The sequence below is a fragment of the Bos grunniens genome, chromosome 19, assembly GCF_055505025.1.
Source record: "Bos grunniens cultivar Pamir isolate PY7600 chromosome 19, Bosgru_T2T1.0, whole genome shotgun sequence".
Classification (NCBI taxonomy): domain Eukaryota; kingdom Metazoa; phylum Chordata; class Mammalia; order Artiodactyla; family Bovidae; genus Bos; species Bos grunniens.
In genome coordinates, this window is record NC_141183.1 from 40,997,640 (window position 1) to 41,023,808 (window position 26,169).

Here is a 26,169-nt window from a genome sequence, read left to right on the forward strand (position 1 = left end):
TGATCGCAATGAATGTTTCCATTTACTTTGGACTATATGTCATTATAAATATTAACAAATAAGACTTAAAAAGGACACCTTCGGGTAAGTCGGACGAAAGTACAAAATTTGTGTGTGGGGGCTGCAGTTTCAGGACCGTTTCTGCAGTCGCCACATGATAGCAAAACGGTGGTAAGCAGTGCACGAGTCTGCGTCGAAGACAGCCAGAGTCCATGCATTGGGAGGTTCTGTCGGTTGGAAAAGGAACAAAGGGAGGACATGCACGGGCCGGGAGATGCAGTTCCTCGCTCTCGCCACTAGAGGTCAGGAGGTTACCGCCTCAGTTGGAAGACGGGCCCGTCGGGGATTGGCTAGTAGTGGTGGGCGGGGCGGAGACTAGGTAGGAGGGTGGGGGTGGAGATGGATGCCCCGTCCAGTAACCGCCTAGTTATTGACAGCTGACTTCGGAATGACTTTTTTTTGGCGTCAAATTCCCTGTTTTTGTGGGGCTGATAGAGCAGAGGAAAGCCAGTTTGGGGTCAAAGGCAGAGCTGATACCGCAGCTTCTCAAAGCACTTTGTCTCTAGCAGAGATACAAGCTGTAAGGGGTCCAGAACAGATCCAGGGTCCTAGGGAAGGTTCTGTCTCCCTGGAAGGCCTCCTGCCCAAGAGCCCAATCCTCGGCCTGGGCCAGCTGTCCCGAAGCCCCACCTCCAGCCTGACTGTCCCTGTGGTCCTCAGGGACCATTTTCCAGGACCAAGTCTGCACTTGCACAGCCCACGGCGTTGGAAGGCCTTGGACTAGGCGCCGGGTGTCCTGGGCTCTTATCCCAAGTGCGTCCTGAACAGGCCCCTTCTTCTTGCGGGTCCTTGGTTCCCCCGTGTGTCTAACAAGGAAGTTGTACTGGGTGAGGCTCTAGTATGTGTCTAACTTGGCCATTCAGCATCTCCATGTGTTTACAGGGAGTCTGTGAAGCTCCTCTCTGAATGAGAGAGCCCCCCCAAGGCAATACTAAGAAGACAGCGAGAGTTAACCCAGATGCAAGGCTCCTCAAAATCAGACTCTGCCTCTGAATCTGCTTCCTCATCTGTCAAATGGAGATGGCAGTTAAACCCATCTCCCAGGCCTGTGACGATTCATCAAGACACGGCCTGTAGAAGCCCTCACCATGCACCAAGCCTTCTCAGAGAGGCAAAAGCAAGACTCTGTGACCAGCCAAGGTTGCCAGGTACTGTGTGGGGTCTGGAGTCCTGTTTTCCCTGGAAAATGAAAACAGGCTGATGGGCACTTGGTGGGATTCATATCATCACCTGCCCCCAGGCCTCAGATGGTGATGTGCTTTGTGTCTGCAGCAGAGGGTCCAGCCCAGCGCCCCGTGAGCCCTGTACTAGCGTTGCTGTGGGTGTGGTGTCAGAGCTCTGGGCTGGGGGTGGGGCAGGGAACCTGGAAGGCCTCAGGCAGATCACTTTCCCTCTCTGAGCTGTGTTTTCCTTCAGTGCAGGGATGGGCTGAACACAGAAATTCCTGGTTTCTGCATTTGTTCATCCAGGGTTCCTGAAGGCCCCTTAGTCAGCAGGAAGAGGTGGGGGCTTCAGGCCTGGGCCCCAGAGTCTTGATGCCCTCAATCCCTTCCTGGAGACCCTGACCCAGGGTGCAGAGTGGCTCTCAGCTCCTGGAGGACAAAGCCAGCCGTTCCCAGAAACAAGGCCCTGGATGCTGCTGAGTACTGAGAGGGATCTCAGTAGGGAATGGATGCAGACGCAGCTGCAGGGGGCTCTCCGCTTTCCAACCCTGAACCCAGAAGGAAGAGCCTGGGATGGGGAGGGTGGAGGAAGGCAGGGAGCGGAGGGTGAGGACAAGGAGGCCTTTTGGTTTTTTTCATGCGAAGAAGTGACACACTCTTCCTGACCACAGCTGACCTGATCTTAAGCTGGGAACAACGAGAAGCAGGATCCATCCTCCAGCTTCCTCAGGAGAAAGATCAAAGGTGGGAGAGCTGGGTCTGAGAACTGAACTTGACCCTGCATCAACATCAGTTTAAGCCACTCCTCCCATGGCTACAAGCCCAGTTGGCCTGGCAGCTAGGGGTGGGATGGGGGAGGGCTGGGTGCCCCTGCCCCACTCCTAACAAAGCCTGCCTCTCCCCCCACCCTCCCGAGAGAGACCCTGGGTCCAGGCAGTTTCTCCCTGGCCCAAATCATCTTTCCTCTCCAGGCCTTGGACACCGTTTCCAGTGCCCTTCCTCCTCTGTCTGCCTAGAGTCTCCACTCACTCTTCAAGGTCTTGCTGAAACATCACTTCCTCCAGGAAGCCTTCCCAGAGTAGTCCACAGAATGTGTAGGTGGGTCAGGCTGGCCTTGGCATTCCTTATACCCCTGTCGTAAGAGTTTGTTTGAGCTCCATAACTAGACAGGGACCTCCCTGAGGGCAGGCTCTGGGTCTCACTCTTCCCCAGGGGCCTGCAGAATCACTGAGTGAAGCCCTTGGCCTTCGCCGGTGTTCATGGGGAGCTCCAGGATCTTCACCAGACTCCTGGCTCTCGGGTGAATTTTTTCTACCCTCCCAGTTGCGCCAAAGTCAGAACCTCCTTTAGGGAATGGACTTTCTTCAGAGTCCTGTCCTACCCAAAATCTCCTTCCCCACTGCCCCTCTCAGCCTGGGGTCCCCTCCAACTCACTGCTGACCTCTGTAGGGTCCTTGTCCTCTGGATGGCCCCATCCGCTTCCTCCGGGTGAGGACTGCGGTCCTCTTTTTCCACCCAGCCCTCTTGGGCCTCAGGGGGTGGAAAGCAGGCCCAGCTCACTGCCCCCACCATCCCTCAGAGGGGCTGCTGCGGCTCTGTGTCCAAGCAGGTGTCCTGGATCTCCCCCGACGTGGGGGCTGAGGCCCTGAGCAGCAGCGAGGAAGCCCAGGGCCAGGCCTGCGCTGGGCCAGGCGGCGGCGGGCGGGCGGGCGGGCGGGGCGGGTCAGTCGCTGAGCACGGCCCCCGGGAGCTCGTTGGTGAGTGTGTGCCAGCGCTCTATCCTCTTGTCCTTGTTCTTCAGGCAGTCAAACCAGTGCTTCAGGCGCTCTCCCTTGGCATTGATGCCCAGAACCACGCCGCCTGCAGAGGGGAGCCCGGGCAGCCGGGATACTTGACCTATGACTCTCAGGGCCCCTCGGGAACAGTGCGCCCAACACCCTCCCAGACTCTGTGCTGCAAGGCTGGACTATCTACTCCACCCACCTGATGAGAGGGTGGACAGCGCTCTGACCACCACACGCTTAGACCCTCTTACTGCCCCCCACCCCCCAATCAGGGCCAAGGATCCTATCCTGGCTTGCCTTTCCCCAGGACCGCAGCAGTACTGGGGGGCAGCTCCACCGTGCACAGCCAGTCAGCTCACCAGGAAGCTGGGGCCACAAGGACTCAGAGTCCAGCCTAAAAGGGTTGACCATCATCTACCCTTTCCCCTGCTCTACCACACACTGCTACTGTGACCCCTGCCAGGCCTCTTTCCCTCTCTGGGCCTGTTTCTTTCTCTGTCACACAGGGTCAGGCAGCAACGTGGCTGTGGCCTGATTCAGGACTCTGCCCTAGGACCGGCATGTTGCTGAACAGCATTCCCATCATGGCCTCTCACCAATGAAATCGTTGGATTTTCCAATGTCGTAATCCCAGACGGTGATCTCCAGGGTCTTCTTGGCCAGGTCCCCATGCTTAATCTCATAACAGAATTCCTGGTGGCCAGAAGGGGAGTGTTAGGGCCAATGCCACAGGGCCTGGAAGTCGGCTGGTGGCCAGTGTGCAGTAGTTGCTGTGATGGATTCTCGCCCGTCTCACCCACTTCTGAGAGCCTGGCTGAGATCCTCAGGGGCCCCCTTCCCTCTGACCGCCTGCCCCTTGGTCACTGAAGCTGCCTTTTTCAAGATCCCTGAGAGGCTCCTTATCGCTAGGTGGCCTGGGCCGACTCTGCTGACCACTCCCTTCTTTGTGAAACCCTCTCTCCTGTCAGCTTCCAGGACCCTTCCACATCCGACAACCCCCTGGCAGCACCTCCTCGGCCTGAGGACCTGAGTCACTCAGGCTCCTCTCCCTCATCTCGCTCCTCTGAGCCCCTCTCCAGCTGCACCCACCTTCCTGGGGTCCTGAGTCCCCACATCCCCCATGGCTACAGAACTATCAATTCCATCCTCTGAAGAGGTTTGCAGGCCTCCCCTTGCTTCCGTCTGAACCTCAACCTGGTTCAGCCTGGCCTCACTTCTCCTCCCACGACTCCCCCACCTCACGGCTGGGGGCTCTCCTGTGGGCCCCTTCCCACGCTCCAGCTCCCACAGTGGCCCCTGGAAAACTCAGTCCCCCCAAGGGAGAGTGAGTGGCCTTCCCACGGCTCCCCCAGCCCCTCGTACCTCGTTGAACTCTGGGTTCAGGGTTTTCTTCTTCACCGCCGTCTTGTGTTTGGATTTCTTGTCCACATCTGGCTTCAGGTATCTGGAATTACAACCAACCGATAGGCAGAGGGTGAGATGAGGCCGTGAGAACACACGGAGCCCCCAGGGCTTGGAAGCGCTTTCTCCCGGGAGAGACTTCTGTTCATTCGTGATGACCAGGTGACACGGCACAGGTGAGGGGTCAGTGTAGTGAGAGAAGCAGGTGGGTCATTCATCACCTGGACCTCTGTTCCCTGAGGAAAGGGGGTTTTCCTAATTTCTGGAAGTTTGAATTTTCACAAAGCTCACATTTCCCCTCCAGAAAAACATTTTTAGCAGAGTTGGTCCCTTGCTAGAGCTTTCCTGTTTTTAATAGCAGATTATGGAGATGGAATGTGCATGCTATAAAATGCATCTTTCTTAAGTGGATAACACAGTGGTTTTTAACCTAGTCCCTGGGGTGTGTCGCTGCTGCCTCACTGAAACTTTGGGAAAGAAAAAGGTCTTTTGGGCATGGGCAACAATGCTTCCTGCAGAGAAAAGAAATCCCTGCTTGCAGAGCAGCAGTCTTCATCTGGGGCACAGAGAGGCGGAGGGACTTACCCAAGGTCACACAGCTGCCCAGCACAGGGCTGGCGCTCAGAAGCCAGGCTCTCTCATTTGCAAAGCTTCCCACCCTGTCCCCGCACCGACACTAGACTCTCTCTCACCCACCACCAGCTTCCTGGTGCCCAGCACCGGGTGGGATCAGCGAACATGGAAAGTGGTATCTCACTGTGGCTTTTCTGTACACTTTAAAAAAAAGTTGTGATAGGTATTACGAAAGTCATACTGGTTCATTACAGAGACACTGGAAAATACATACTGACAAAAGCTGGGGGTGGGGAGAGAAATGAAGACATAGGTCTGCCCAAAAACCCGTTCTTTAGCAGCTTTATATAGCCATCAAAAATTGGAAGCGACCCCACCCTGGTGCACTTCAAGAGGAAGTGGTCTGACAGAGGAGTATTCAGCAGTACAGACCTACAGATCGCACTCCGGGCGCACGTGCCACATGGCGGGCTCTCCAGAGCACTAGGTCATGTGGAAGAAGTGGGAGTTGCTGTTGGAAGAAAGTCTGGAAAAGGCAAAACTATTGTGACAGAAAACAAATTAGCAGTTGCCTGGGGCACCTTTCCAGGGCCATGGTATCTGTGTCTTAATGGAGGTGGTGGTAACCAGACTGTATACATCAGTCCCACAGCAAAAGGGAGAAACCTCCTGGGTGTAAGTTATGCCTCAATAAAGATGAAGTTTTAAACAGGTGGGGGTTCCCATAAACCCCCACCCAGAGATGGTGAATTTCTTCAGCTCCTTACAAGCTTCCATGTGTTTCCTGATTCACCTTTCTTTGCTTGTTTGGTTTGGGGGCGAGGAGGAAGGATGGGGGTCCTGGGCTGTGGGAGCATCTCCCAGCCCTGCCTTTGGAAGCCCCTGAAGGGAAGCTGTCCTGGGCTCCTCACGCCCTCAGCACTGCACAGCCGGTGCCCAGCTAGAGACCCTCACACAACCCCAGCCAGGGGTCGTCCCCCGTCCTGCCCCCAGGCCTTTGTCTATGCTGTCTCCTGGAGGGAGGGCGGCCTGTGTGGGTGAGGAGCACAGCCTGGGTGCTCTGGGGCCCATCGGTGGCTGCCCCCCCCCCCCATCAGGACCCCCTCCTGCCCTGGCTGCTGGGCTCCTGGAGTCCCCCTATCATTGCTGCCTTTCGTCTCTTCTGCACAGTGACTGCTGCTTGCCTGAGGCCTCTAGAAGACACCAGAGGGCTAGAGAAGGAAGGGGTTGCCCAGGGCAGCAGGGCAAGTTGCTCCGTGTTTCCTCAGCACCCCTGGGTGGGGGACGGAGAAGGTTACAGAAGGACCGCGTAGAAAGTTCCATGAGACCTAGCCCAGCCCTGGCACCCAGCAGTTACTCTGGACATGTGATGACTGTTAACCATCATCAGCCCCAGAAGACTGGACTTGGGGTCAGCTTCTAGCCTGGGGAGACTGAGACAGCTATCACCTGGGATGAAGTTCATAAAAAATAAGGATGTTGACAAAAGGCCTTGTTCCATCTAGCTCTGCCCTTCAACATCCTCTACCTGGCTCTTCCCTGTGGCCCCAGGTGCTCTGCTCAGAATCTCAAACCTGTGCCTGCATCTCCCCTACTCTTAGCAAGGAGGAGACCCATGGTCCGTGAAGGGGCCTTTCAGAGATGGGAGCCCTGAGCAGCTGCCCCCTGCATGTCACCCGGGGAACTTGAATCAGATGGAGGTATTTCTAGGCCACTGGGAGTCTCCCTCTGATCCATGGGGCCACCCACAGAGCTGCCCTCTGAAAGGCCACCCTGACCCAGCCCATGGCTGGAGAGTGGTGCATGGCTGCAGTGGCCCAGTGACTCTCACGCCTGTGGCCGGGGGGTGAAGGTGCCCAGGTGCGGTGGACAGGCCCTGCCAGAGCTGCCCTTCCACTGTAGCTGGTGAGACCCTGCTTTCCGGATAACCCAGCCTGAGACCCTGGAATTCCTATCAACTTGGCAGGTGGGCACTGAGCCGATTTAAAAACTCGACACCACCCTGGCTTCAGATCCTATTTTCTTCCCTAGGGAAACTAGCATCACAGATACAAGTGGACGCACGTCCTCCCTTCCCAGAGACCATCCCTACAGGGTCACGCTGCGTGCTCCCCTCTATAGTCTGCTCTGGGCTTGGCACGCTTGGCATAGCTGTCCACATTAATCCACCCAGTCCTCGTTTATTCACGTCAACTGCATAGTACTCCTCTGTATGCAGACGCCACGCTTCGTTCATCTCTCCCTCTGCTGATGAACACTGGGCTGTCTCCAGCTTATGGCTATCTCAAGCAATGCAGCAAAACCAGCTTTCCACCGGGGCCTGGCTTTCTGGAGCCCATGGACCTGGCAGGGAAATGATGTGGCCACAGAGTGTACACATCTTCCCAGCTTACCCAGAGTCGCTTACTTTCTCTCCACTGGTTTTAAGAGTCTGTCTTCTGAGCTAGGACAGCATGTCCTCTCCCAGTGGTCTGTGACCCACTGGAAGTCAGTTTTGCTAGTGCTCGAGCTTGGGGCCCAACTCTTTTTTTTTAAACGGGAAACCAGTCAGTCTTTGTGAGGGCCTCTGTCACCTGAGCCTCCTCGCTGTGCCCTGAGGACAGGACCGTCCCTGCTTCTTAACTATATCGTAACTCCTCTGTCCCTCTCCCTGAACAGAAACAGCTCCTTTCGGCTGGGCCAAATTCCTCCCCAAGTTCTAACCTTCAAGACATCCTCAAACAACGGTGAACTCAGACTAAGATCCATCTTTTGCTAGTGGAAAGCCCCAAAGCTCAGATGGTGCCCACCAACCACCTGCTTCACCCGTCTCCGAACGGCCACCAGCTCCTCTCTGGGCTCTGATCACAGCCTGTCCTGACCCAGGTTCACGGCTCTGGGGCCCCCGCGTTAGCATCCCCCCAGCACCACCAAGAGCCCCACCTGGCAGGCTGGATGGACCCTTAGCTGTGCCTGTGCCCACGTGTGCTCAGCCCTAAGTCCTGACGGAGCCCCTTCACTACATCTCCCAGCCTCCTGTCCCTTTCTCCAATCTGCTCACAGCCCCTCCTGGGCCCCACAGTCACAGAGAGACCTGAACAAGCCATCGGGAGAGAACTGCTCTTTCTGCGTGGACTGGGCAGCCACTCAGCTTCTGTGGGCAACAGTTGCCTCATCTGAGAAACGGGTTTGGCCAGATTCAACCCATGGAGCACAGAAGACCCTTGTGGGCACAGCGCCCCCTGTGCTTCACACAACCACTTGCGCAATCTACTCATCGCAGCTCCTGCTCCTCCCGGGACCTAGAAGTGAGACGGTGGGTAAGGAGCGGGCCGCACACTCACGTTTTCACGTAGGGGTCTGAGTAGCCGTTGGCGTCCATGGCGGCCAGGTGGGCACAGCGCACGATGCCGACCAGCAGGCCCTGCTTCTGCGAGCTGTACTTGAGGGAGACGAGGATGCGGCCCCGCTCCTCCAGGGACTTGTCTTCCGTCTTGTCCACCTGTGGAGCGCGAGAGCCGTCACTCAGCTGTCCTTGCCCGCCCCTCCCGCAGCCGTGGGCCCAGGCCACGTGGAGCCCAGTGGGTGCTGGTGTGGGCGCGGGACGTGGTTCACTGGGACCCTGGCCCCTGGATCGTGCTTCCTGGAGCCTCAGGGTGTAGGAGGGCCCCATGGGGAGAATCTGGGAAAACAGTCCCACCCCAGGGGCAGCTAGGAGGTGGGTGGGGCAGGGCCCAGCACCTCCCCCTGGAGTCAGACCTCAAGTCTACATCTCACCGTGTGTCCTCGCTGCACCCCAGTCAGCACCCTGAGACCACTCCTCATCCTCCTGAGACCTCCCACTTCCAGCTGATGCTCATCCAGAACCCCTGTCCTCTACCTTCTGTCCACCCAGCCTGAGCCCTATGACCTCAGAGGGCCCCTTCTAGACGTCTCTGCCAGGCTCATCTCACACTCAGTCTCTGGTCTTGACTATCCTCTGCCTGGCACTAAAGCAGCACCTCACATGGCCCCTCGTGGGCCGGAGCCATGCTTGCACCTCTGGAGATGGGAATCCTGTGGGGTGAAGGAAGGACCACTTTCCCCCTTCCCACACCCAGGGCCAGTTGATCACTGCATTCTCCCTGAGTGCAAACGCAGCCTTGGCCACTTCTCCACACAGTGCTCAGCCGGTCGGTACCCACGGGTCCGAGGGGGCAGGTGAGATTCAACCACCTGTCACTCAGGCCTTGGGCTTCGAGTGTGACAGCCTCACTAAACCATGACTCTTGTGCCAGTTGTGTGATGTGTGAAAATTAAACAGTATAATGAGCCGGGATATTTTCAGCTGTTGTTTTTTTTTTTACAGTGGGATATACTTTGGATGGTTTCACATAAAGACCATTGAACTGGGACATTGCTCAGTATTTATGAACAATGAATAAGGTTTACAAGGCTCTCTAAAATCTATGAGGTACCATCAAAATGAATCTTTACTGCCGAGTAATTATCCCAAATTGCACCCTTGTCAACTGTGAGTCTCTGAACTGGACCAACGAGATCCTGGCAAATTCAAGCGAGGCTCAGCAAGGCCTTGATCATGCCCCAGGCACAAGCATGTACACTCTCAAACACATCCCCTGTGCATGAAACAGGTGCTCATGCATGCATTCCACACTCTTGCACACACTGCTCACACACAATTCACATTCAGCACCACACAGGTGATTGTTTATATCAGGGATCAAAACTCAGGAACACAACTCCAGCAGGAGCTGATGTTGCCTTTTATAAGTGACATAGATCATTTGGAGAAACTGGGTCAACTGCGGTTAGTGACTAATAATAACGCTTAAAAGGTTATCTCCATCGCACACATGCCTAGGAGTGGGAGAGAATGTGACCACAGAGTACAATTTGTTCAAGTTATGCAAAAATACAGAGCTGGGACCCTGGACGGGAGCTCTGACCTCAGGTTAATTGTTCCTGGCCTTGACCAGGCGAGGCTGCGCTGAGCAGGGCCCTAGGTGGGTACAGCACTCAGGGGATGACCCTTGGGCTCTGTCCTCTAGAGCTTTCCTGTTGCCCAGGCTTCTGGTGGGGAATTGTCCTGGGCAGAGGGAACTGTGTCCTCTGTGGGACTTCACCACGCAGTCCCTCAAGGTCCAGGTTTCTTTGGGGCCCAGACCTGGGACCTCCTGGCCAATCCCTCCCAGTCCTCTTGAACTGGGTGAAGGCAGGCAGGGGGAGGGGAGAGGGAAGGGGAGTGGGGAGGGGAACATTGCTCAGAGACTGGGAGGGCTCAGCTGCTGCAGACGGCTGGGGGCAAAATCGGTTCTGACACGTTCAAACAATTGCAATTTCTAGGAGTTATTTTCTGTCTCCTCTGGGTATCTCACAGGCACCTCATGCCTAACACATTCCAGTTGAGGTCCGAGCATCCCCAGCTGCTCCTCCCATGGTCCCCTGCATCCCAGTGAATGACCCTTCATCCTCCCAGGCCCCACACCTAAGGATGCTGATCTTCAGCCCTTCTCCCGGCTCCTCTGCTGCCCTGCCCAGGTCCTATTCCCATTCCTCCCTCTGCACTTTGAGTTTCCCCACCCTGGCCCTCCACTCCCTCCCATCCTGAGGAGCCTGTTAAAATATCCTCAGATAGCTTGGCCCCCGCCTAGCACGCTCCTGTGGTCCATCTCACTCAGAGATAAAGCTGGAGTCCTCTCAGTCTCCCCACCCCCAACTCCTGCTCTCAGCTCCCAGGACCCCTTGCCCCCTGCTCCCTCTGCCCCACTCAGTTGGCCTCTTGCCTGTGCCTCCCACAGGCCGAGCACTTTTCCATGAAGGCTTTGCACCTGCGGCTCCCTCTGCCTGGGATATTCCCTGCTTGCCAGGTGAGCCTTCCCAGAGCACCCATCCAACCCATCGGCCCCTCTCATGCTTTCCTTCTCGGCCCTGATCCCTGCCGAATGTTCAATCCGTTTGGGTGGTTTATCTCATTTTTGGTCTGGCTCCTGTCCAAGCTTCATGAGGGCAGGGAGATTTATCTGTCTCCCCAGCACTTGCAGCCATGCCAGGCACAGAGTAGGTGCTCAATGAATGCTCTTGGGGGCTTGCCTGGTGCCCAGTGGTTAAGAATCCACCTGCCAATGCAGGGCACACAGGTTCCATCCCTGGTCTGGGAAGATTCCACATGCTGCGTGGCCTCTAAGCCCATGAGTCACAACTATTGAGCTCTGCATCAAGAAAAGCCACTGCAATGAGAAGCCTGTGCTGCTGCCACAAAGAGTAGCCGCCTATCACTGCAACTAGACAAAGCCCTCACACAGCAATGAAGGCCCAGCACAGCAAAAAATAAATAGATTAAAAAAAAAATGCTCCTGGCCTTGCGCTCATGGCAGCGTGGGCCCTGGATGGCTCCAGAGCCTGACTCACCGGCAACTGCTTCTCCAGGCAGATGCTGAATGTCTTGGTGTGGTTGGGCTTCAGCTTCTTCAGGGGCACCCTGGTCTCCCCGATGAACTCGTTGTGGCGGAATTTGTCCTCATCACACACGGAGATCCTGGAGGGCAAGGGGCCTCTCAGTTTGCTTCCAAAGTCAGGGAGGGTTTGCAAGTGGTGGGTAGGGGTGTGAGGGCAGGGCCAGTCCCATGGACAAGGCTGGGTTGGGTGGGGGAGCTGGTAGCCGGGGGGGTGTCACCCACCGCAGGGTCTTTCGGATCATGTCTTCGTCTGTGATCCCGTAGTAAGTGAGGGTCTCGTTCCACGTGGGGTTCAGAGTGTTTCGGAGAGTTTTCGTTCTGAGCTTATTCGCCTGGAGAGAGCAAAAATGAGCCTCTGAGCATCAAGGAGGGCAGTGGGCAGTGTAATGGCCCCATACACGTCCCAATCCCCCAGAACCTAGCAAAGTGGGGGGTGAAAGTTGCTCATCGGCTGACTTTACAACAGAAAAGGGACTTCCCTGGCGGTCCAGTGATCAGAACTCTGAGCTTCCACTGCAGGGCACGTGAGTTCAATCCCTGGTTGGGGAACTAAGATCCCACATGCCATGGTGCAGGCCCTCCCCACTCCCCAGCCCCGCCAAAAAAAAAAAAATCTGTATACAACAGGCAGATGATCCAGGTGGGCCATGTCATCACCGGGCCCTTAAAAGTGGAAGAGGAAGGTGAGAGAGAGGCAGAGGGAGGTGTGACAAGGACAGAAGGTCAGAGAGGTGCCACCGGCTTTAAAGACAGAGGAAGGGGCCACAAGCTGGGCCAAAGGGGCGCCTCTGGAAGCTGGAGAGGAATGGGAAACAGCTTCTCTCCTGGAGCCTCCAGGATGGAAGGCAGACATGCTGCCAATCCATATTAGCCCAGTGGGACCCACACCCTGCGGAAATGGAAGGTAAGAGCTCCGTCGTGGTGTAACCCACCCAGTCGGCAGTAACTGGTTAGCACAGCCCTCGGAAAACACAGCTGGAGGGGCCTGCCTCCCAGGGGAGTGCCCAGGTGTGGTAGGGGAAGGCCTCTGCGGGACGTGTGGGCTGGGCCGCCCGAGGCCTGCTGGAGGTCTGCTGTGGGACTGGCTTCTCTCCCGCAGTCTCCTTGCCTGGCCGGAAGGCACCTCCCCTTCTTCCCTGGCGCTTCCGGACACCTCGGGTCTTGAACTCCTTACCTGTCTTGTCCCCTTCAGGCTCTGCCCTCTGTGCCCAGTTCCCTTTGATGTCTGCCACACCAGCCCAGGCTCTGAGGTCATATGGCCCTGGGTTCAAGTCCCAGCTCCCCGACTTGCATAAGCTCTGTGGAACCCAGTGGGTTCCGTACCCTCTGCCAGGGCTCCAGGGCATAACGACCACCTCTCTCAGCTGGCTTTTCAGGCCCCTGTCTATAAGGAGACTGTGCTATATGAAACGCTGCCCTAACTCAGGGGTCAATCCTATGACGAGCCCCTAGGACTCGGCAGCAGGTACTGCCGACTTGAGGTCCTAGGAGTCTAGGGACGCTCGGTCACTGAGCCCCTTCCTGGGGCCGCGTGGCCCTGACAGGCCTGGGGATCACCCTGCCACCTCCACCCCAGCATGAAGATGCAAGGCTGCAGGAGGAGCCTGCTCCTCCAGGCATTGGAGGAGGGCCATTGTCCTTTTTCCCACAGCCCTGCCTTCCCTTCCAGGGTGACTCCCCTGGATGAGTGGGACCCCCAGACCTATATACTCATCCAGGGGGGTTGGGCCCCCAAAGGAACTCAGACCTCAGCAGCCTGTGGCTCCTCAGCCTGGGTGGCCACCTAGGGGCAGGGCCATCCCATTGTCCAGAGCAGTGGCCGGGAAAGCCCTCTGCCCAGGGTCCCGCCCCAGTTGCTGAGTTTTCCTGTGAGGTCACTCACGGGCCAGGAAGGAAGTTCTCAACTATGGCTTCTGAGAAAGAGGCCGGGATAAGAACACCAGCCACCAGGCTCTGCTGCTCAAGCTCTCGTGTCCTGTGTCCCCTGTCTCTCCATTTCTGCCTTGCTCTCTGTTTGGAATCACAGCTGCTGGACTCCCGTTGAGCGCGCCCGGCATGGAGTCTGCCCACCTCACGCCTTGCGATGTCTGTGAGTTCCCAAGGCCAAGGAAGGACCCACTTCTGGAAAGACGATGTGACCTTTCTTCCCATGAAATTACAAAGGAAACTGCACTCAACTGTAAGCTGTATGAAAGAAGTCTAATCAAGTTCTGATCTTCCTGTGCCGAGGTCCAGCTGATGCTTTTGTTAATGGCTAATTTAAGAAAAAATATTTCTTTTCTTCTCTCATAGATGTACCTATTGGCCTGGTCTGCTTGTCAGATCATCTGGTGCAGGAACAAGTGTTCTGTAGTCAAATAATCTGGGCAGATACTGACCATTCCAGCCCCCTTGAGGAGCATCACAGAGCCGCCCACCAGGGCATTAAAGGCTCTGATAAGTCCGGCAGTAAAGAAACTGGTTTAATAATGTTTCCTGAAGTTACTTGGTCACAGAACCCCTTGTTTGCACATAGTATTAATGTCCAGTTGAGGATGTTTCTTATAAAATGCTGGCCTGGAAATTCCCTGGCAGAGTTTCCCCAACTCAGCAGGCAGGTGGTGCTGACTAGAGGTCCCCTGGGAGGCCTAGAGGGTGTGGGGCTGAGTGGGTGTGGGAGCTGGGGTCTCCCTGGGTGCCCCAAGTCCAGCCTGGGCTACAGGTGGGCACAGCTGGTCAGCAGGCCCAGAGCAGGTCCCCTTACCTTACTGGCTCCTGGCAGCAGGTGCAGCTTGACGTATGGGTCTGCCAGCCCGTTGTGGTCCATCGGCTTCAGGCCCTGGGCAGAGGAGAACAGCAAAGGGTGTAAGTGGGGGCTTGGGGACACAGAGCAGCCAGGGCCTCCAGGCACCTGGGGCAGCAGGTCCCAGCAGGCCCCTGGACCTCCCGGCTGGGTCCACTCATGACCCTCTTCACAGAAGCACCCCTGCCCCGTACCCCCAGGATGGGGGAGCAAGGATGGCTCAGCACCGGTGCAATTCCTGCCCTCCACTCCCCCCAAATGTCTGATTCTGCGTAGATGACCCGGGGCATCTTTGTCAGATCGCCTCTTTCTCGTTGTTGTCTCCTTGTCATGGAGGCCAGTGACTCACCTTTCTCTAAATGAGGCCCCCGTTATCCTGCTGTGGTCAGATCCTTCCTTCTTCCTGAACCATCTCCCCTTGTTTCCCAAGCCCTGCGACTTTCCTCACTGACCCTAAATCCTCGTGAGCCCCTGTCCACCCATCCACACGCCTCCCTCTGCAGCCACGGGAGAACGTTATATGTCCTGGAGACCAGGCTCCGTTTCTCTCTGGCTTGGCCACAGGGTTCTGCCTGTGTTCCCGGAGGCCACACAAGCTGGCCGGCTGTGCAGAGTCCCTCTGCAAGAGGGCACCCCTCACTCACTCTCGACCACCATCAAGTGTGCACAGCCAGGGAGCCCACGGAACCACAGAGAGGCGCCCAGCTGACCTCATGCCTGCTCCTTTTTCTGGAAACTCTCTCCTGGGATGGCTCACGGGGATGCAGGGAGGCAGTGGTGACATGTGCGGGGTGGAGGTGACATCTCCATGACCTCATCCAAAGACGAACCACAAGCTCACCAGCCTGATCCTCCACCTCCCAGGGGAGCTGAGGCCCTTCTCCCCACTCCCCACCTTGGTTTAGAGGAGCCCGCGGGTAGGGGCTGAGATCTGATGTCGGGGCTTCCAACTTCTAACCAGCACTGCCTGGTTACCAGGAAGGGGCCCACAGGTTTTAGCACCAGGATGGCCGGGGTTCAGGTCCAGCTCGGGCACCTATCAGTTGGGTAAGTGATGAGGCCTCTGCCTCCTGAGCCTCAGTTTTATCATCCGTAAAAGGGGTTACAATCCCAAGGTGGTTGTGAGAGTCAAGGAGGCAACACTGTAGCAGGGCCTGCTGCGGGGGCATTTGCCCCGCTTCCGGTCTGTGCTAGACCCTCTGAGGATGCCAGAGAAGTGGCTCAGGGTTGGGTGGAGCATCTGAGCTGGGCGCAGAGCTGCCTGGGCTCCAGCTCTGTCCTGCCCCGTAGGGCTGACTCCAGGACGAGGCTTGGCTGGGCGGCTCTGTGTATACCATGGCAGAGGCGACCCTGCCCAATACACACCTCTTACCCTTTCCCACAAAGTTGGAACTTCCCAGTTCTGCTGTGGGTGGGTGTGTCCTCCAGGACAGCATTAGGTACTAAGCACTCACTCATTTAATGCTCACAACAATCACACAGGTGGGGACGATTAACCCTATTTTACAGATGAGCAAACTGAGGCCACTCTACCCACTTACAGAAAGAGTGCCCGAGCTAGGGTCCACTGCTGGGGCATCTGGTGTCCTCTGTGAGACACCCAAGGGGCGCCCCCTGTCAGCCTCAGCCTTCCTATCCCCTGGGGCCCCTCCCCACACCCCAGCCCACCCCAGCCCCTCCCACACCTGCACCACCTCCTGCCCAGCAGAGGGTGAACTGGAGATTGGGGGGCTGCCATGGCTCCCCCATTGCCAATGCCGTGAGTGGAGCAACCCTAAGTGGACACACACATATACACACACCACAGTACACCCACGCAGCCCCTCGAGAGCCCAGTAGAGACAGCGGGGCACACAGCACGGGGGGGCCAGTGTCTGCACGGGTTAGGGAGGAGGGCTGGCTCTGCCAGAGCAGTCTGGCAGCCAGTGCCCTTTCCCAGCCTCCAGGCCTGGACAACCTCTATCTACACAGCTGGGTGGAGGGCGAAGGGAAGGGTCTGCCCGGGCGTGCATCCTGCCCTCCACCTTGGCACGCCACCGCTGGAGTGGCCCCTGGAGGAGAGGGTGGGGAGGCGATGGCGTGGGTCGACTGGGGACACTACTCACCCCAGCATGGTGGCCCAGGCCCGGAGGGGCACAGCTGGGGCAGAAGCAGGTGGCCGGCCCCTCTGGACGGGCAAGAGTCACAGGTAGGGTCGGAGGAGGGGAGAGAAGCTGGCAGGCTGGGGGCTGGTGGTGGGGCTGGGCCCAGGCAGCAATGCCGGAGGCTCCTCGCTTGGAGCCGGGCCCAGGCCCTTCCACCGCTCTACCAGGAGGCTCTACCAGGCGGCACAGCCGCCCTTACCTTGCGGGAGAACATCAGCCTGGGCACCTTCCTCCCAGCGGGGAGCGATGCGGTGGGGACGAAGGGAACAGCGTGGCTAAGACCAGAGTTGACGGGGGCCAGCCCAGGACAGGGGACCACGGGGCTCAGATACCCAGCACCCCCGCCCAGAGAGCAAGCTCAGGCCCATGTGACCAGAGCCTCCCCAGGGAGGTGGGAGGCCCAGGTGCTGGGAACCTTGGGCCGGAGGCGTCCACGTCCAGCCCCTCCTCTTCGCCCGCAGGACGGGCCTACCAGCACCCCTCCTGCCCTTCCCTCCCTGACCACTGGCCACAAAGCTCCCCAGTTGTGGCCGCCTTAGGCCCCTACAGGCTACCCTTCCACCCTCCTCCTCTCATCTCTCCAGCTTCTCGGTTCTACTCTTTTCCTGCAGGGGAGGCAGCAGCATCTTAGGAGTAACTGGGCTGAGCACTGCCTCCTCGCCCCGCGCCCGCCAGTGGGCCTACCTTGGCCTTGGCGATGGTGCAGTGCAGGGCGTTGTTCTCCTGGTCGTAGAGCAGGCTGAAGTCCAGCGTGCCCAGGGCGGCTGCGGACAAGGAGGGCTCAGGTCACCCCGGGGCCACACAGGGGAGAAGCGTCACCCAGCCCTGTGTAGTCGGACGAGGTGTCAGGGTGTCCATGCCGACTGCCACCGACTGGGCACCTACTACCTGTCCAGCCCCTCCCACCCTGGGAAGGAGCTCAGGGGGGTTAGGCCCATCACTCCCCAGATGCCGTTGAGTGGTGGCCTCTGACCCCTGCATCATGCCTCGTGGCCTGTAGCTGGTGTAGGGTGTGGCCATGTGTGCCGGGCACGCGGCTAAAGGGGTTCCTGTCGTCCTGGTGCGACTGCCGGCCTAGGCTCCACACCTCGGCTCCCCTTGGCCTGTGATCTGTCCTAAGATCGTGCGAGGAGGCAGAGGGGTCAGGCTCTGGGTGCCTGCAGGCCTGGGCCCAGCCGACCAGCTGGTCCACTCACCGCCCCCTCTAGCAGCACTCAGGGCTGCGGCCCCCGGTCTCTCCAGGCCCTTAGGGGCCCTGGGCAGGCTACGAGGAGTGAGCTGGGCCCTCATGGTGCCACCCTGGCCGCTGAAAAAGCAGAGAGCGATTCCCAAGGGCCGGGCAGAGGGTGTGGCAGTGACTGGATGCAGCTGCCGCCCTCAGGCACCATCACACACAGCAGCTGTGGCCTTTCATGCCTCTGTGGCTCCCGGTATAAAGGCGGGGGTGGTGGGTGAGGGCGGACCTCAGGGGCAAGTCTCCCTCGTGAGACACACATTCACAGGATGTCTTTAGAGGCCCAGACCCTGCTTGCTGGTCAACTGGCTTCCCATTCATTCACTCATTACCAAGTGTTCACAACATGCTAGGCTCTAGGAATGAAGAGGGGTTTCCCTGGTGGCTCAGTGGTAAAGAATCTGCCTGCCAATGCAGGAGACGTGGGTTCGATCCCTGGGTTGGAAAGATCCCCTGGAGAAGGAAAGGGCAACCCACTCCAGTATTCTTGCCTGGAAAATTTCATGGACAGAGGATCCTGGTGGGCTACAGTCCACAGAGTCAGACATGACTGAGTATGCACACACATACATACACACACAGGACAGAAGATATCAAAACACAGGTTCCTGCTCCAAGGAAAGCACAGCTTAACAGGAGGAATGGAAGAGAAGGATTTGCCACAGCAAAGTCTGGTGGGGCAGGATTGATGGAGGAGGCCTGAACTTGATGTGACCTGGGGCCATCAGAGAAGGCTTCCTGGAGGAAGTGACCCTTCACTTGAGCCATGCAAGATGAGTAGGAGTTGGCCAGTGCAGAGTGGGGCTGGGAGAAGGGGCATTTCAACCACAGGACCACCCAGAGGGCAGGGTGCTGGGTGGTTGGAGTCATGCTAGGGGGAGGCCAGGGTTGCCCAGTGTGGGTCGAGAGCAAACCACAGCCTGCTGGCCAAGTCCAGCCACTATTTGTCTTGCATCTCTGCTCCTAACACAGGGTCAGGCACCCCGCTCAGCGTCTCTGTTGTTGCCTGGCGGGGGCACCTGTAGAGTGTGTGACCTCTGAGGTCTGACCCTGGGTTCAAACCCTGGCTCTGCACTTCCTTGCTCTGTGACCTTAGCATATCTAGTCTCTCTGTGCCTCAGTTTCCTCATCTGCAAAACGGAAACACAACAGCATCCACCTCACGGCATGCCTGGGGTGCGGAAAGTACTCAGTAGATAATTATAGAAGAAGCAGATCCATTTAGGTGATGTTTCTAGATAAGCGTACTTGCCCCTCTGAGACACCTCCTGGAATGAACTCGTTCTGAACTGGATCGCTCCCCTCCCAGCCCTTGTGAGCAGAATACACAAACGGTCACTTAAGACTTTTCGGAACAACCTGAGTCATTGCTATGACTTCAGCTAACTGTGCCGTGTCCAAGTCCCAGCCCGGGCACTGAAGGGTGTGTGAGACGAGTCCTTCACCAGGCGATCCCGGGTGGCCACTCTTTGTGAGGTTTTCTTGACGTTTTTTCTGCCTCCTCTCTTGACATCCGCTTGAAACTCCTGTTATGTTAAAGTACTTGCCCCTGGTTGCATAGGCAGCTCTGCCTCCTGGTCACTGGTTACTTGGGTCTTCTATGAAACCAGGTGAGAATAGTTGTTAAAATTGTGTCTAAACTCAAAGTCAACAGGCCTTAGGTAGAGCCAAGAGTCCTTTTCCCCGAGCGGGGGAAGCATGCTTTAGTCCTGGCCTATTGGGTTTCCCAGGTGTCTCAGCAGTAAACAATTTACCTGAAATCCAGGAGAAGCAAGTTTGACCCCTGCAGATTTTACTGGAGAAAGAAATGGCAATCCACTCCAGTATTCTTGCCTGGAGAATCCCATGGACAGAAGAGCCTGGCGGGTTGCAGTCCACGGGGTCGCAAGGAGTCGGACGTGACTGAGCACGCATCTGGCCTATTGCTGCCTGCTTGCTAGGATGCCTCCGTGCCAGCGGGCAGGTGAGGGTGCTCTAAGTGTGGGATCTATCACCTCGCCTGCAACAACAGCCACAGGCCCAGGCTTCCCCAGGCTTTTGCAGTAACAGCCTTTAAAGCTCTTGGCTTTGCAAGACAGTGAATCAGCCTACTGTTCTGTTCAGGCCTAACTTGCGGCTTGTGCCTCCAGACGTTAGCCTCCGGAGGGCAGGGACCACGCCTCTGACACCAGCAATGAGCAGATGTTCAATTCACAAGGCTGGTCTATCCAAACTAACTCGCTCGCCGGCTGCTCACTCGAGCAGAGATGTGTGATGCTCATGTATTAAAACATACAGTTCCACACAACACTGTAAAGCAATTATCCTCCAATTAAAAGAAAAGAATGGCAACCACAAAATCCACACAGTTCACAATCTCTGCCCAGTTCCTCATCCCAGAGAAGGACAAGGCAGCCGACAGAGCCCCCACTGGGAAATTCAGCTCCAGGCAGGCAGAGGGGTCCCTTCCACTGGATTTACAGACACCTGTGTTTGGTGGAGGGGTGCTGACACTGCTCAATAAAACCGATAGCTGTTATCACTGCCCGGGAAGGAACAGCAAGCCCAGTGCTGCTCCAGGACGAGATTGGTGGATTTCTTCAGATGCCAGTGCAAGTTTTAGAAGAAATAATAGTTTAGAAATAGAAGCTCAGTCGCCATTTTTAGAGACTTGCTGGTGGTGGAGCTCTCTTAGAGAGCTCTTTATTACCTATTTGGAGAAATGAGGCTCAGAGAGGGGAGGTTATCTGGCCAGGGTGGCACAGCAGAGCTGGACGTAGGATCCAGGCCTCTTCACTTCCATCCCCATCGCTCCTTCCTGCCTTAAAGCCTAGTGGCTTCCAGTATTTTCTGTCTGCTACTTTGTTAAGCTGAACTCTTGAGAGGATGGGGCAGAAAAACAAAAGAGGGATAAACAGAATTGCTCCTGGGGTTGGGGAGGGCTGGTCTGCCACCCGAGAGGGGCCTCTGAGTTGAAAGGCCGCCTGGGCTTGTGGCAGGTGAAGGTGTTTGTCCCTGTGAGCCACAAGGTCCTGCCCTCCAGCCACTCAAATCACACGTCCTGGCTAAAGTTTACATCCTTGGATAAATTATGAGACTTGGTCACTAATGGGCCTCTGAGAGTTGTCACCCGCTTGTTGATAATTATAGAGCTTTAATGGGGCTAATTCAGAGAAAATCAAGCTCAGCTCCTGTCAGTTCCTCTATTGCAGAACATCCCTCTGCTTGGCTGATGGAGACTGACAGCATCATTTTGACCTTGGTTTGCACCTGGACTTTCCTCACCCATACACCCTTGGGAATAGGAAATTGGCCCTTGATTTCTCTTTTTAAGAAAAATGTCATCCTCTCAAATAGTTTAAAAAAAAAAAAAAAAAAAACAACCACCATGGCAAGAACCACAGAAAATGATCAAGTCTGAGTTGAAAGGATTTCCTAGTTGGGGAAACTGAGGCACTGACCAGACGCTGCAGGGGGAACAAAGAGGAATGAGCCATAGATTTTATGGTCCTGCTTACCAGGTGCTCAAGGTAGAGGGCGAGGACTTTTATAAACCTACTCATGAGCTTCTCTGGTGGTCCAGTAGTTAGGAATCTGCCTGCCAATGCAGGGGACACGGGTTCAATCCCTGGTCCGGGAAGATGCCACATGCTGTAGGGCAACTAGGCCCATGCGTCACAACTGCTGAAGCCTGCGCACCAAGAGATGCCTCCCCAATGAGAAGCCCGTGCACGGGACTAGAGAGTAGCCCCCACTTGCGGCAACTGGAGAAAGCCTGCCTGCAGCAACAAAGACCCAGCACAGCCAAAAATACATAAAAATAAAATTACCCCCACCCAAATATACATAAACCTATTCATTCCCCTACTACACAGTCCAAAGGTTCTCCTCTGCCTCCTGGACTCTGCCAACCTCCCTGGTGTGGCATTCAGGCCCTCTGTGATATGACCACTTGGGCTTCATCATCCTCTTTTTCCCTTGCTCCAGCCACTGGACTCTTCCTCCTTCCACTCGGCCAGCCTGCGTTCTCCCTCCTCCCACTGCACCCTCTTTGTGGGAGAGCTCCGTGCAAGCCAGCGCTTCCCATTTGGGTTCCTGACTCGTCACTGCTGGGTTATTTGTGTGTCTCCATTTCCATGAACTTCCTGATGGCAGAGATTGCGTCTCAGGCACTCTGCAACCTCCATGCTCGGCAGAGTGCCGGACACCTAGTTGGTCCCGAGAGGCTGAGTGTGTGGAAATACGGGCCAGGTAGAATATGACAGGGCCCTAAGGAAGGGGAATCACAGCAAGCAGGGACAGGGAAATGATTCCAGCTGAGGGCCTTCTGGGCCAGCCTAACAGTGATTCCTCCTCTCCATCATTGCTTCAAGGCCTCTGTGGCCATTAGTCCTGACTCAGCCCTGGATGAATCATGCAGGGGCCAGTGTAAGCGTGACCATGAGATGCGACTCTGGCCCAAGAGACAGAAGGACAGATTTCCTGGGGAGAGGTCTCCTCGCTTTTAAACTGAAACATGGGAGTAGAAACTCATCAAATTTAGGATCTTACTGTTATATGAGGGAGGTCAGCCTAAGACGAAAAGGTGGGACTTCCCTGGTGGCTCAGCGTCCACCAGCCAACATAGGAGACACGGGTTTGATCCCTGATCGGGGAAGATCCCATATGCCTTGGAGTAACTAAGCCCTTGCACCACAGCTGTTGAGCCTGTGCTCTAGAGCCCAGGAGCGGCAACTCCTGAAGCCGGTGCACCCTAGAGTCTGTGCTCCACAGCAAAAGAAGCCACCGCAATGAGAAGTCTGTGCACTGCAGCTAGAGAGGAGCCCCTGCTCGCCACAACTAGAGCCCGTGCAGCAGCGAAGACTCAGCACAGCCAGAAAATAAATAAATAAAACTTAAAGAAAAGAAGAAAAGGACGTGGTCGAGTGGAGAAAGACAGAACCATTGCTGCTGATACTGCTGCTGAGTGGCGGCGTGAATCTGCCCCAGTGTCACACGGCCTCAACAGTCCTCACTGTTTGAGGCACTCTGAATTTTCTGTTACCTAGAAACCCCAAAGCATTCTAGTCATTACGGCTTTGAAGGATGGTCTGAGTTTCCACAGGTGGAGACTGGGTGGGAGAGCATCGCAGGCAGGGGAGTAGCATGTGTGGAGGTTGGGGGGGCATAGGACCATTGGAAGGGCAGCAAGCAGCGGAGTCCAGCTTAGCCAGGCCGCTCTGTGGGTCACTGGGAGGCCGCGGGCACAAGGGACACCTCTAACTATAACATTTCTGCATCTTCTCCCTGTTAACGCTCCTCTATTAGATCAGTGGGGAGCCTGTCGATTTTGCGCTTGTGCCTTGCGGTGACTTAATCAAGGATGGGCTTTAAAGAGAAGGGGAAAAAAGGCTGAATAAGTAAACAGCACTTCACTCCCGGTCTTGGACAACAGAGCAACCGTCCTAATTTCTTTTTGTTAGAACAGAGATAATCCAATAATTAGGGCAGCAGATAGCATAACCCTGGCTAAAGCCGTAATGAACCATCTGGCTTGAATCATTTAGGCTTATTGTAGGGATCTGGTTGTCAGAGCTGAGAGGGAGGTGAGGCCTGGGCTACTGAGTAGAGAATGGCTCCACCCTAGAACCTGGCCCCCCAGCCCCAGAACCTAGATGTGCTCTCAAGGTGGGATGTTTGGCCACTGATGGGGTCTAAGCCCAGGACAGTGGCCCCTTGAAGGGAATGAGGGGGCTCAAGCTGGCCCTGGCTTGGTGACACACCCTTCTCCTTGGCTCTCTGCAGCAGAGTGCCCTGGTGGCATGGGTGTGGCCAACCCACGGCTTCAGGCTGGCAAGGCTGTGTCCGACTGCCCCACACTGCTGACCCCAAGTGCGTCTGTCTCCTGCTCGGACAATGAGCTCTGGGTCCGGGGCCCCAGCCCCGTTCCCTCTCTGCTGTGAAGACAGTGCTCTGTGAAGGACTTCTGAGTTGATGGACTGAAGATGGGGCAACCGGCTCGTGTCTTGCACTTCCTGGTCCCCTCCTTGCCTGTGGGTTCAGGGACAGCCAAAAGAAACAGCCTGATTTCTCACCTCTTAGCTGTATGTCTCCGGAGGGCCCGGGTGGCACCAGGAGAGCCTGAAGCTCGAGTGGAAGCCCTGCCCTGCTCGCCTGCTCCCCTGGCGTAGCAGGAAAGATGCTGGAAATGGGAACAAGTGGCCCACCCCTTCTTCTGGAGCCAGGGAAGATTCAGGGCATGCAAAGGGGTGACTTCGGTCTCCGCCTGCCCAGAGGCACAGCAAGTGAGGGGGTGCACCTGGCCCAGGGTGCCAGGAACTGGGGGTAGGGAAGATCCAGGGCACAGCCCGGAGGGCAATAAACTCTCCCGACCCAGTTTCCCCAGTCTGGCAGGAAAATGGAGGAAGAGGACTGCTCCTCATCCCCATGCCCCTGGGCTGGCAGGGCCTCCACATGCCAGGCTCTGGCCGGAGGGCTGTGGTCCAGGCCCGGGAGCGTGCAGAGCCGGCAGCTTTCCATCACAGGCCAGGCTCCGACCCACTGGACTCAGGGCTGGCAGGCCTCCCCCTTACTCTCCTCCCGGGCATCCCTGGGTAGCGTGACGACAGGTCTGGCCCCACCGCTTCCCGCTGAGGTGCTGGTAACTGTCAGCTTGCAGAGGCACATTTTATGTTGGGGAAACTCCAGACCCCCAGGCTGAGGCCCATGTGGGCACCCGAGCCAGGCGCAGCCGCCGTCGCTGCGCTGCGTGGGGGATGGGACCCGGCGAGCCTCGGCGAAGTGGGCGAGCGACCCCTGCCCGGAGAAAAGTCCACACCTCCCGCAGGACCGGCGTTGGACTCGGGTTTTCTAGCTCTGAGAGTGACGCGGCAGGGGCTACAGCCAGGCAGGGGCCTGGCGAGCAACGCTGCCTGCGTCCCCGGCCCCATCCCGCGTAAATCCACCCGGCACCGCACGGCGACCTCGGCGTTCTCGGTTTCCCCTCCAGTCCCGGGGCGGGCGGGGCGGCCAGGGCGACCACCCTCGGAGCCCAGAAAGACGCCAGGAGCACCAGCCAGCCGGGCGTCGGCCCCGGGGGCCCCGGAGCTTGCCTATTCCCTGGGGCTCGGGGCTCCTGCCCGCAGCAGGAGGCTGGGGTGGGGGTGGGGGCCCTTACTGGCCGGGGAAGCGGGTGTAACAGGTGGGCGAAGGTCGGCGGCCCGGTCGAGCGCAGCGGCGGGACCAACGAACGTGGGAGGAGGAACCACCAAGGTTTTTCCAAAGGACAAGCGGGCCCCATGGTACCCTGGTCCTCGGCCCGTGCGCCAGTCAAGCCGCCGCGCTCTGCGGCCGCCGGCCCACCAGGGAGGCCGCCCGACTCCGGCCCCGGGGTCTCTCCGCCTTTCGCCCAGCCCGACCCTCGGCTGCGGGGCCGATCCGCCGCGTGCTCCGGGGCAGGGAGCGATCCAGCGGCTGGCAGCAACTGGTGTCTCCCCGGGGCGCAGCTCCGCCCTGCCAGGGAACAAAAGCCGCCGCCCACGCTGGGGCTCCCGGCGGGCGGGCCGAGAGGGGGCGCGGCGCGGGCTCCGGGGAGCCGGCCGCTGGAAATGGGACACCCCCAGGGGGCGCCCCCAAACTTCCCACCTCTCGGACCTGCTCGAGGGAGGGGCTGTGTGTGCTGGGAGCGCGGAGAGCGCACGGCGCGGCCGGGGACTGCCACCAGGTGGGGGGTGTGCCGGAGGGACCGAGACCGCAGGGGAGCCGAGTGCGGGCGAGGGCAGGAGCGCGAGCAGCCGCGCAGGGGAGGGGGCGAGCAGCAGGCGGGTGGGAAACTCACTGCAATCGTCGGACTCGTAGCCGTCGGCGTCCAGCTCTTCCTCGGGTGGCTTGGCGGGCGGCCGCCCCGGGCTGGGGGCCGGGCCGGGGCCGGGGCTGGAGCCGTAGGCTCCAAAGAGCTGATCGACATCCTCGTCGTCGTCGCGGGCGCCGTCGGAGGGGCTGCGGCGGCCAGCGCTGGCCGCCGCGGGGCGCGCGGGGGCGTCCGGGGGCGCCGCGGCGCGGGGCCCGGCGTCCGGGGGCAGGCCCCGCGGGAAGCGGGGGAAGTAGTCGGAGATCTGTTTGATGGGCCGGATGGGGCCGGGGCACACGTCGATGGCCATATGCTCCTGGATGCTGATGGTCGCCTTCTCCCCGCGCCGCCGGAGGGTCATGCAGGCAGCACGGCTCCGCCCGGGCGCGGCCCGGCCCGACCCGGCGCGGCCCCGGCCCGGGGGCGGCTCAGCAGGCCCGGCGGGGCGTGGCGGGGGCTGCGGGCATCGCCGGCGGCGCCCCCGGACGGCCCTGACGCGGCTGCTGCCTGCTCGGCGGCTGCCGGCGCGAGTGAGTGCCAGGGGCCGGCAGGCAGGGGGCGGGCCCAGCCCGCGTCACCGGCAGCCGCCGATCAGTGCGAGTGTGCGGGCGGCGCGGCGCGGAGCGAGCCGAGTGGCGCCGCACTCACTGGCACTCACACCGGCGCGCACGCCGGCCCGGGACCCTGCGCGCGCATTCGGCGGGCAGGGCCACTCGGCGCCTTCCACTCACGAGGCGCAGGACGGGCGCGGAGCAGAGCAGGGACCCGCAGGACGCACACCCGC

The 26,169-nt window shown here is 58.1% G+C and overlaps 1 protein-coding gene and 1 long non-coding RNA gene across 4 annotated transcripts; one reads left to right on the forward strand and one right to left on the reverse strand.

Annotated features, from left to right (window-relative positions):
• DOC2B (double C2 domain beta) lies at positions 1-25,934 on the reverse strand. 3 transcript variants are annotated; one of them, XM_086359816.1, is made up of 9 exons: positions 25,374-25,934; positions 17,029-17,108; positions 14,162-14,236; positions 11,641-11,750; positions 11,372-11,498; positions 8,305-8,462; positions 4,370-4,451; positions 3,604-3,700; positions 1-3,083 (listed from the first exon to the last, which is right to left on the reverse strand). In XM_086359816.1, the coding sequence occupies exons 1-9, from the start codon at positions 25,744-25,746 to the stop codon at positions 2,947-2,949; spliced, it is 1,239 nt and encodes a 412-aa protein (XP_086215942.1). In that variant the 5' UTR covers positions 25,747-25,934; the 3' UTR covers positions 1-2,946. The 3 variants fall into 3 exon arrangements, with proteins under 3 accessions (XP_086215942.1, XP_086215941.1, XP_086215943.1); XM_086359815.1 differs by lacking the exon at positions 25,374-25,934 and adding an exon at positions 17,541-17,649; XM_086359817.1 differs by lacking the exon at positions 25,374-25,934 and adding an exon at positions 17,432-17,481.
• On the forward strand, positions 1,263-5,731 carry LOC147352369 (uncharacterized). Its single transcript, XR_015148113.1, has 2 exons — positions 1,263-2,321; positions 3,025-5,731. It is a non-coding gene; the product is annotated as an uncharacterized LOC147352369 (long non-coding RNA).
• Positions 25,935-26,169: the final 235 nt, after the last annotated feature.